Here is a 12010-nt window from a genome sequence, read left to right as displayed (position 1 = left end):
GGACAAGCCACAAGATAAAGTATTAGAAACGACAAAAAATAAGAATATAATTTTTATGTAGTTGTCAATTTTAAAGCCCTAACTACTAAATACCTTATTGCAAAACAGTATCAGTTACCAGACACATCTTGAATCTAACTTTAAACCAATATAACGATTAAAAGAAAAAGACATAAATGATTAGGAAAGAACGGTGAGGCCGAGTATAATAACTGCGATCAAAAAGATACATACGAAGCCGGAAACAAAAATAGTAAATTAAAAACAGAAACACAACAGATAAAAGGACAGAAACGCATGGAACGAAATTTACTAGAATATAAGGAACTTAATAAGGCAACAAGAAAAACAATAAGGTAAGATATTAGGGACAACAATACCGAAAAAATGGAATATATTATAGAGAAAAACAAGAATATGGCCGTGTTAAAATAGTAAATCAGCTCTAAATAGCAAAGCAAAGGACGACAATATAATATACCATATAAAAGATAAAATGGAAAGAAATGAAAATAAAAACAGAATTATACTCATCAAGCGTAGCAAAACCCGAAACCCACGATATGGAATGAAGAATACTAAATGTAATATCTGAAACACTACCAGAAATTAGTAACGGGGAAGTTAGAAATGCCTTAAAAGAGATGAAAAATAAAAAAACTTTTGGAGATGACGTAATTACAAAAGAGATGATTACAGCTAAAAGTCAAACTACTTTGGAGGCACTTAAAATCTGAATGAACAAGTGCCTCTTTAGGGGAGCTATTCCAATCACTTGCCAAAATACCCAGGTCTAAAGGGAGACAACACAAACTCGAAAATTAGAGACCAATAAGTCTGTTACTATGTATATCCGTACAAACTTCTTACAAAAACAACGAACAACAGACCATCAAATAAATTTGAGAGTTACCAGCCTGTTCAGCAAGTGGAATTTCGCAAAGGTTATATTGCCATAGAACACCTTACGCGTAATACGGACATTTATTTAAAAGTGCTACCAATGCAATTAGCATTTATGGATTACAGTGGCGGCTCGTGGAATTTGAGCAGGGAGGGCGCAGATAATAACAATTGCACACAAAAATTTGCCCTCAGGGATTTAGTAGGAATTTGATCAGGGGCAGCGGGTTTTCATTTTTCTATCGGGTGCAAAGTGGATTTCCATTTACTATTTGAACGGTGTTTTGCAATTTTCTCCCTAGAATGTTTGCTGAGAACTATTGTAGGTTTATATACGCAGATGGGCAGATATGACGGCAAAGCTTTTGACGCGGCAAACGGTTTCAAGTTCGTAGAAAACATTAAATTGGCGTTACGCAGGTAAACGCAATGAAGGGCAATACTCAAATAGGGGCAATAATTTTTACGATGGGCTGGTCGGCAAATTTCTCAAATTATGGGAAAAACCAACCTTACCGACTTTCGGCTCTGGTCAAAATAAAATAGTTAGGTACAACTTACAGGAACTAGGTACCTACTACATATTTAAATTTTCAAATACAAACAAATTTGATTTATAATAGTTTAATAGTTCTATTCAAGAAATACACTACGACATTGCGTTCATAATAAATAATACATTACAATTACTTTTTAAAATTAAAATCGGCTCTACGGTCTTTCATAGCAATAAATTTTTCCATAACTTTTTCCTCGAAATCATTGATCCCATCATGAAGTAAATTTCGGTTTATGGACATCATAGCTAGGGCATTTAGTCGATCATTAAGCATTGTGTTTCGCAAAAATGTTTTTATGCGCTTAAGTGTTGAAAAACAACGTTCCGATTCTGCAGTTGTCATTGGAGTTGTCACAATAATTTTTAACACCATTATTGTTTCTGCAAGATTATTCTCTAACATAAACGTGAGAATGTTCATAGCTCCAACAATTTCTTTTAAGTCTGGCCTCGAATATATTACTTCTAATTCAGTCTTTAATCTGGTTTTGCATAACACGGGATAACAAGTAGTTACAGCATCTAGAATATTAACTGGAAAAGTTTTCGAATATTTTGAGTACATGTCTTTGTTGAATAGTTCAGCCGCTTGCAAATGGCCCCGATAAGAGAACATTTCCTTCATTTGTGTTGTTATTACATCACACACCTCCTTGGCAATAATACTTCGCATATTATCATCAGTTCTTCTTCTTTTAGCACTTTCAAAATTTGATTAAAACACTTTCTTTAATTTCATCAGTATCATTTCGAATGTTGGTAATACTTTGCTCAAAAATTTCTAAGTCCTTCTTCAATTCAACACTGTCCTTATTTCTTGATTGGAGTTGATTATAAAGTATATCGACTTGCGGCAAGACTTTATGGAAAATCGTTAACCAAAACATAAATTCTGGATCTTCTAACGCTCGCCTCAAGCCAGAAGCCTCATTGGAAGTAACACTCTTTTCACATCTGTCCTCGACCTCTTCAAAAACTTCTATAAGTTTCTCACGATTTTCATATACAGAATTAACCGTACGAATATTATAGTTCCATCTAGTGACGGCCACTCTCGGTAATCTTTTATTTACTATTTCTTCTAAAATATCGCATCGATGGGAAGAATTTGAAAAAAACGCTGGGATAGCTGATAGATTATTAAAAAACACTCGCACTTTAGGGTTTTGCGATGCGGCTTTCTGCATAATTAGGTTTAATTGATGGGCATAGCAATGTATAAAATGTGCACTGGGATATTTCTGTTTAATTTGGATTTGAACACCGCTGGTAGAACCGCTCATAACATTTGCACCATCATAAGTTTGCGCTATTAGTTTTTGAGGAGTTTTTAAAATTAACGGATCTATTTCGTTTTCAATGCAGGTTTTTAACCCAGCTGCTGTTTTATCCATAACCCTTAAAAAGCCCCAAAAATTTTCATAAATGGAATCTTCGTAGAAATACCGTAATATCAATATCATTTGACAATTATTTGAGACATCGGTGGTTTCATCGCATTGGATAGATAAAAAGTCGGCCTTTTCAATTTGATGGGAAATTTCTTCCCGGCAAACTAGTAGCATACAGTCCAAAATATCATTTCGTATGGTCTTGGAGGTTCCTTTAAACACAGTTGCTTTCTGTAAATGTTCTTTAAGTGTAGCATCCAACTCTGCAGTAAAATCTATCAACTCTCTAAATATTCCTCGATTTTCAGATCCCTCGCTTTCGTCATGACCTCTAAGTGCTAGTTCAAAAGAACCGCAAAATTTTACACAGCTAATAATTCTTTTCAAAATGTGTCGGTTTTTTCTGACTTTATTATTGTGTAGTACTAAAGACTCCCTGTATGCAGAACTCAATTGTGTTAAAATATTGACTTTGCCAAGCAATGCGAACCCTGTGCATGAATTAATATGACCACGAGACGATTCCTGTTTTTTTATTTTTGCAGGAAGGTGGTGAAGATCTTTTATCCCTGTTATTGCCCAATTTCGGTCCATCCCTGCTCCGGCATTGTAAAGTAATAAACACGGGAAACAGTACAATAAATTCGAAACGTCACAACCACAAATCCAATTATTTCTTTTATAAATGTCTCTTGAAAAATGGCGGGTGAAACTTCTGTTTTCTGCTTTGCGTTCACTAATTTGCGTTAACTTTAAATTTGGCAACGGCCTGCCCAATTCTTTAATTTTTAACTTATCTTCAAGTGGCGGATTGGAAAAGTTCGTATTTAATATATTATGAACAGTATTCATGATGCTAAAATAAATTCGTTCTAATTAGCCCATGTGTTATAATATGAAAAATATGTGTACTTACGTAATAAGAATAAGTGAAACTTTAACACTACTACTGCAAACTTTTCCACTGCTTTCGCTTTATTGTTGTCAGAGATAACTGCTTGCAAAGCTTCTTGCCGCGTGCTTTCTTGCTCACTGAGGCCGCTAAAGAAGTGCGGCCAAAATGCAACATCACGCAACGTCTGAAGATGAGTGGGAGTGTTGGTCGACCGTCCTCGATTGCTATGGTTACGTGGCCGCACTTCTCTTGCGCCCAAATATTGTGCGTGCCCTCTCAACGTGGTCTCAACCATCGCCTACGTCCTATAAAGCTATGACAAGCTGGTTGAGCGTCGGAAAAATATCAGACAGTGTTTTTATGTGAATTTCAACAAATTAAAATTAGAATAGAAAATGTTGAAGTTGGTTGTATCAGAATTTTTTAACCAACATTATATCTGGGAGGACGCGCGGCCATGCGGCCTCAAAGAGGAGCCGCCACTGATGGATTACAATAAAGAGTTCGATTCCATAGAACGCCGAGCCGTATTAGAAGGAATTAATAACGCAAAAATTGATTCCAGATATAGAATTATTGCTTCAGTCAATTAATATAATTATTTAGTCATATAGCTTCAGTCAAAGTCATTTAATTGTTGCCGCTGAAATAGTTAATACTCGTAAGCAAAAATACAGAGATACAAATGTACATGCTAAAGGAGCTTAAACAAAAATCTGCGAATATCGGTTAAAAAAGTGAATTTAAATAAAGCAAAAGTGATAATAAATCCAAAATCAAAATATCACAACAGATTTAGATAGTGTGATCTAAAATATCTAATAATGTGTACACCTAGCTCACACGATCAAAATAATCAAACAGAACCAAACGACAGGGGCAACTAGAAGAATCAGAATGGCTTGGGCAGCAGTAGGAAGCAAAAAACAAAAAGATCAATAGATTTTAATAATCAACTATTTAGATGGGAAATAAGCCACAATTCAATTGAAAAAAATACTTTTATTAATGTTCCGACGCCCAAATCGTGTCAAAATACAAAATACTACTAAATTAAACAAAAATGTGGTTGAGTTTTTGTTTAATTTAGTAGTATTTTGTATTTTGACAACGGCACCCGATTTGAGCGTCGATAATAATTTTTTTTTCAATTTAATTGTGGCTTATTTCCCATCTAAATAGTTAATTATAAAAATGCCACAAGTAAATGGCCTTAGAAAAACAATAGATTTTAAGAGTATTCAACGGTGGCATTTTACCAGTTATGACCTATGGAATCGAGACCGTGATACATAACACAGTTATCAGCCAATATATAAGTACACAGACATACAAAGATACCAATAAATTCAACATTTGTGTTCTACCAGTTCATCATCATCCTGGTGCTACAGCCCTTAGAGGGCCTCGACCTTCTCAAGCGTTCTACGCCATTCTGTTCTGTCCCTTGCCTGCACTTTCCAGTTGCCGACTCCGATCTTCTCAGCATCTTGTGTTACCCCGTCCATCCACCTTAACTTTGGTCTACCCTGTCTTCTCATTCCCACGGGTTGAGCTGTTAGAATCCTTTTTATCATGTTCGATTCAGGGGCTCGGGCTACATGTCCTGCCCACTGCACGCGATTTCGCTTGTTACTAGCCATAGTTCTACCAGTTATTAGCCACGAAATGGAGACCACGACACTTACAGAGGTATCAGCCAATAGATTGAGAATAACACAGAGGACGATCAAACGAGCTATATAGGGAGTATATCTGAGGGAACATATACGACGTAAGGATGTGCGAAGAAGGACGAAGGTGGAAATGTAATTCGAAGACTTGCTCCTCTCTTTCTCTCTCACTCTCTCTCTCTCTCTCTCTATCTAACTCCCCCCCCCTCTCTCTCTCTCTAACTCCCTCTCTCTAACTCTAACTTTCTCTCTCTAACTCTCTCCCTCTAATGTTATATCCATAAAATACATTAATTAATACCTACATTCTACTTCTGCGCAATTAACAACAGATGAATCCAGATCCAGATCGTAGGTGCTAAAATTTTGTCCTAAATGGTAAGTTAAGGAATCACCAGCATTACCAGAATATCCCTCTAAAGTACTTAAGTAGTATCCCTTCACTTCGGAACCGATAGCAAAAGTGTTATACAAGGCGTAAGCGTTAATTTCATCCTTGTCTACTAACTCCACAAGCAGCTCATTAGCTTCAAACGCTAAAACAAAAACAAAAACTATTTAATAGTCGGCTTAATTTAATTGAAATTTGTAACTAAGTATATTATTGTATTAAATATAATAATATTAAATATAATATTTCATATTAAACAAGCACTGATTCCAATTTTTATAAATTTATTTTATACCTAGAAATACATTTAAAATTTAGAAAACGAAGCGAACTACAACAAAACATGTATATTGGAGATGATTCACATAAACAAAACTCGAAGTTGTTTTAATAACAAGACAGATATCAATTATCTCTTCAATATATATGTCACAACTTAACTCAATTTATTTTGTAAATGCACCATTGGCAGAAATCTTAAATACGACTTTGAATCGGCCGTAGTATGTGCCATGGGGCGTTAGGTTCAAATGTCCCTTTTTCATTCCATCACAAACTAACAACCAGTGCAGACGTAAATATGAAGTAAATTCTATAATGTTTACATAATTATTAAAAGTTTTGGCAGAAATTCAAAAAGTGTTTAGATTCAAGCAGAGTACATACATCTATATATGATTATGTACATTATACATTTACCTGTCAAATATTAATAGTCCAGTAAATGACCGTTGTGGAGTGTAACTTTCAGGGTCAACTCCGAAATGGATGAAAATTTGGATTTAGGTTCTACTTACCCTCCACTTCAAAGTTGAACGTGTGCCGTTGGTTGCTTTTACTTGGGGGGTGATAATCATCCCATCTAGTGGGTGAAAATACGCGCGTTTAAACTAAGTCCAGAAATAAATAAACTTACTAATTCTAAGCAACTTTCGTTATATAGAGATTTTTAAGTAATTCAATACTTTTCGAGTTATATACTTGCGATTTCAAATGTTTAATTTTCGACAAAAAACACATGTTCAGGCGGTTTTTCCAAATAACTCAAAAAGTAAATATCTTATAAAAAAAATATTCTCAGCAAAACTGTAAACTATAAAAAACAAAACAAAACTGGTGTATTTATCAAGTCTATAAATCCAGTAGAAGCAAACTTGTAGACTCATGAACAGTGCGTTCTTATTCGTCAAATTCCACATCTAATATTTCAACGTAAAATAACCAAAAAATGAAGCAATTTTCGGGAAAAACCTATTAAAATTTTTAAAAATGTTTAAAAAAGCTTTATTTTTTTATAGAAGTATTTAGCACCAAAACTAAAAGAGTTACGCTCAAAATAAAGTTGGGCTCTTTTTTTTGTAAAAAAAATCGTAAAAATCCTCTATTTAGCACCCTGAAAAAAATTAATGGATACTGCTTTAATATTTACTTTATATGTATGGGTATTGTTTATACGATCCGTAAGCTTGACCGGTTTAAAGTGCTTAGTTTTAAAAAAATTTGGTTTTATAAAAAAAATTTTCTAAAAATTTTGGAAAAATACTCTTTTTTAAAATAACTAAGAAATATTAGTGATACGAAAATTCTCAAGGAGTAAAAAAGTGTAGATTTTGCTTTTATAAATAATATGCTAGTTTCATTTTGTTTTTCTGTAAGACAAAAATTGGTTATTACTGGTCAAAATTTGCATTTACTAGTGATTAGTGACTCGTTCAAGCCCTTTCGACTATAACCCTTTTAAAAATTAGCATTTTAAATGGGAGAAACTTATACTTACTTACTTTACTCCTCTTGATTCCATTTGGAACATAGGGCCTCTACATTCCCCTCCATTTATCTCTGTTTCTGACCTGGGCTTTCACCACTTGCCATGTTAATTCATTGTCTTCTAGCTCTCTGGTAATATTTCTTTTCCAGGATGTCATTGGTCTGCGTGTTTTCTTTTTCCAGTTGGTTGGTAATCCAACCAACTTGATGCTTGTTTGGTTATATCATCTTCATTTTTCCTTAATGTGTGTCCAATAAACTTCCATTTGCGTCTATTTATCGTTTTGGCTATCGGCTCTTGATTAATTTTTCTCCAAAGTCCCTTGTTACTTATCCGATTTGGCCAATATATTTGCAACATTCGTCTAAGGCGTCTATTTACAAATGTTTGAAGCTTTTGTATAATTTTTTTCTCTATTTTCCAAGTTTCTGCTGCATATAGCAAAATGCTCTTTACATTTGTATTAAATATCCTGATTTTGGTTTTGGTTGTTAATTTATTGGACTCCCATGTTTTCTTCAGCATATAGAACACATCTTGGGCTTTATTTATCCTTCCATTAATTTCCTCTTCTATTCCACCGCTAGCGTCAATTATGCTTCCCAGATAGCAAAACTTCTGTACATTTTCTACTTCTTCTCCTTCAATAAATATACATACCCATTTCTCTTTCCGTATTTACCTTCATAAGTTTGGTTTTTCTTGTGTTAATCTCTAATCCTATTTTTCTTGCTTCTTTTGTCACCTTTTCTGTTTTTTTTTCTGCATATGTTGTCTTTTTTCGGACACCAGACATATATCATCCGCAAAGTCTAGATCTTCAAGCTGACCGAAAGCATTCCATCTAATTCCTGTTTTATTTTTCGTTGCCTTCTGCATGACCTAGTCGATTAAGATCAAGAATATGGTTGGAGACAGAATACACCCCTGTCTAACTCCACTGTCTATGTTGATTGGTTCTGTGAGTTTCCCATTGTGCATGATTTGTGCGGTATAGTTTTCATAGAACATTTTGATAATAATTCTTATGTATTTTAATGTAATTCCATATCTCTTTAATATTTCCCACATTTTTTCTCTGTTAATCCGGTCAAAGGCTTGTCTAAAGTCAATAAAATTTATATATATTTTGCTCTGCCATTCTATTGTTTGTTCTACAATATTTCTTAATATATTAATATGATCTGTGCATGCTTTATTACTTCTAAAGCCCGCTTGGTTTGGTCTTAACAACTGGTCTATAGTTTCTTTCATTCTTTCTAGTATCATCCTTGTCATGACTTTACTCACTGTAGAAAGTAGGGTTATTGCTCGCCAATTGTTGCAATTCGTTTGATCTCCTTTCTTGGGTATCTTTAAAATTATACCTTTTTTCCAATCATCAGGTATCCTCTCCTCCTGCCATATTTTGTTTATTAGTACATACAGGATTTCTTCCGATGTTTCTCTATCTGCTTTCAGTAGTTCTGTGGTAATGTTATCTATTTCAGCTGCTTTTCCTCTTTTCAGCTGTTGTATTGCTTTACTTACTTTTTTTTTTGTGAATTCCGATTTGGTGAAGCTTAGTTCTTCCTTTATTTCTTCATTTTCCATTTCGTGTTCTATTATTCTGTTGGCATATACTTCTCTAAAATTTTCGGTCCATCTCTCAACTATTTCCTTTTTATTCTTCAATATTTTCCCGTTTTTGTCTTTTACATGCTCAACATTCATTTTCCCGCACGAGCTTAATTTTTTCGTCGTTTTATATAGAGTTCCCATGTCGTTGTTTTTTGCTGCTGTTTCTGCTTCTATTAACAGTTCTTCGTTATATTGTCTTTTGTCGTTTCTCGCATTTTTTTTAACTTCTTTATCTTTCTCTCTATATTCTCTCTTCGTTTGTTCCCTATCTCTTAGATTATTTTTTAGCATTTTAGATTTAAGTAGTTTCCTTTCTTTTATTTTTTCCCACGTGCTTCTCGATAGCCAGGGTTTATTACTTCCTATTTGTATTCCTATCGTTTCTTTTCCTGCTTGTGTATATACATACTTGCATTTGTCCCACAGCTCTTCTATTGTGGCATTTTTCATGTTGTAAGTTTTATTATATAATTCTCTTAACTTGGTCTTATATTCTTCAGTACTTTCATGTCCCTCTTTGTGCCACTGAACGTTATATCTTTCTCGTTGTTTCATTGGTGTTTTCCAACGTCAATAGGAGAAACTTATAGATCATATAAAAAATATGTAAGTAAAGTAATTTTTTTGTAGAGCGGTAACGATTAATTTCAGGTGGAGTGCTAAATAGGGGGAGATTTTCGCGATTTTTTTTACCAAAAAATGGCTACTCGCTTAGTTTTGACGCTAGAAACTCTTATAAAAATAAAAATAAAGCTTTTTTAAAAATTTTAAAAATGTTTTAATGGGTGTTTCGGAAACTTGCTTACTTTTTTGGTTATTTTACGTTGAGTTATTTGAATTGGAATTTGACGAATAAGAACTTATTGTCATAAGCTATAACTTTGCTTTTCCTGGGTCTATAGACTTCATGAATAGACATCTCTTTTCGTTTTTTTCTTTGTTACATTTTTGCTAAGAACATTTTTTTCGATAAAATACTTAGTTCTTAAGGTATTTGCGAGAAATCGCCTAAAAACGTGTTTCTTTTTGTGGCAAAATAAACATTTTCAATCCCAAATAATTCGTAAAGTATTGATTTACTTAAAAATATTTATAGAATGAAAGTTGCCTAGAATTGGTCAGTTTATTTATTTCCGCGTGTTTTTTCACCTTCAAGAAACTGTCACTCTCCTAGCAAAGCAGCAAACGGTACAATTTCGGCTTTGAAGTGGAGGGTAAGTATAACCTAAATTCAAATTTTCATGCAATTTGGAGTTGACCCTGAAAATTACATGGTATCGCCATATTTCCCGTTCATTTACTGGCTATAAATGGTCTCCACTCATTTTTAGAACAAACTTATTAGCTTTAAACTGACTATATTATACAATTACCTGTCAAATGATAAATGTTCTCCAATCCTAACCAATGTTCTCCAGATAGATCTCCGAACCCAAATTTGTACTCCCTTCGATCTCTATAGAAATCAACATATCCATCAATTCTTCTTTGTATTACTGTCCATCCGCCACCTCTTGTCTCCATATCACATGTTACGTTTATTGATTTATTGGAACCAATTGGTTGTATTTCGTAAATTCCAGAAGTATTTACACCTATAAAAAATATTTATAACGAGGCAGGTTCAAGAGAAATCGTTAGAATACAACAAACTGACATACTTATGTTTCGTGGACCTTAAGAATGCATTTGTGAGTGGTTGCCAGTATAAGCAATCCCCCACTTACTGACCAGCAGCTTCGGGTGGAAGAGTCAGTAAGTGGAAGGGCACCTTCTTGTCCTAGACTCCTAGAAATGAGAAATCATTTCTAAAGGCGGACGAACCAGGCATGGTCAACAGCGTGGAGATGCATAAGGCAACGGAAAACCAATGCGTTAAAGGCTCATAGAGCATCCCTAGTTAATCATTATGACTAACAACATAACCAAACACTCTACTGATCATGAAACTAATAAAACAAGATCCGGCAGAGGAGGAAACTCACAAGACTGCAAGGCCTCCCCGGTCGTCAACATGCGAAAACCTTGCAAAGTAGCGATTTGGAATGTTATAAGTCTACATCAAGCTGGAAAAGTACATAATGCCGTTAGAAAAATGGAAAGGCTGAATATAGACATTTTAGGAATCAGCGATGTCCAATGGCCCGACTCAGGAAAGATGAAAATCAACAATAAAACAATATACTATTCAGGAAGTCAAGACGGTTCACACAGATATGGTGTCGGGATAATACTAAACAAACACATTGATAAAGCTGTAGTAAATTTCATTCCATACTCCAACAGAATTATCCTCTTACAATTAAATCTGAATAAACCCAAATTAAACATAATACAACTTTATGCTCCGACTGCGGACAAACCAGAGAGCGATATTGAAACTTTCTACGAAGACCTAGACAATATTTTAAAATCCATTAAAACGCAGGATGTTACAATTATAATGGGAGATTTTAACGCAAAGGTTGGAAACGAAAAAGTAGAAGAATGTACAGGAGGATATGGTCTGGGCAACAGAAACGAAAGAGGTGACAGGCTTTTCGAATTTTGCCAAAACAATAATTTTGTCATAACTAATACATTGTTTAAAATGCCAAAGAGAAGACTATATACCTGGAAGTCACCAGCAGATCAAGAAGGGAGAATTGTAAGAAACCAAATAGATTATGTATTGATTAGACAAAGATACAAGAACGCAATTATATCTTCAAAAACCTATCCAGGTGCCGACATAGAATCAGATCACAACCCAGTAGTGACCAAAATTAGGCTCAAAATGAAAATAATAAAACGCAGAACAACAGATGTAA

The 12010-nt window shown here is 34.3% G+C and overlaps 1 protein-coding gene across 1 annotated transcript in view; it reads right to left on the bottom strand.

The window, feature by feature from the left end:
• The window catches only part of LOC126890409 (fibrinogen C domain-containing protein 1-B-like), a 29770-nt gene that overhangs the window by 318 nt on the left and 17442 nt on the right, over window positions 1-12010 (bottom strand). The window contains exons 4-5 of the mRNA XM_050659314.1: window positions 10574-10795; window positions 5727-5957 (exon numbers count right to left, since the gene is read on the bottom strand). Of these exons, the coding sequence (XP_050515271.1) occupies window positions 5727-5957; window positions 10574-10795 (453 nt within the window). The remainder of the gene's footprint in view (window positions 1-5726; window positions 5958-10573; window positions 10796-12010) is intronic.

This window comes from Diabrotica virgifera, chromosome 8, assembly GCF_917563875.1.
Source record: "Diabrotica virgifera virgifera chromosome 8, PGI_DIABVI_V3a".
Classification (NCBI taxonomy): domain Eukaryota; kingdom Metazoa; phylum Arthropoda; class Insecta; order Coleoptera; family Chrysomelidae; genus Diabrotica; species Diabrotica virgifera.
Note: the sequence above shows the minus strand (reverse complement) of the source record. Positions and strands in the feature narration are given on the sequence as shown.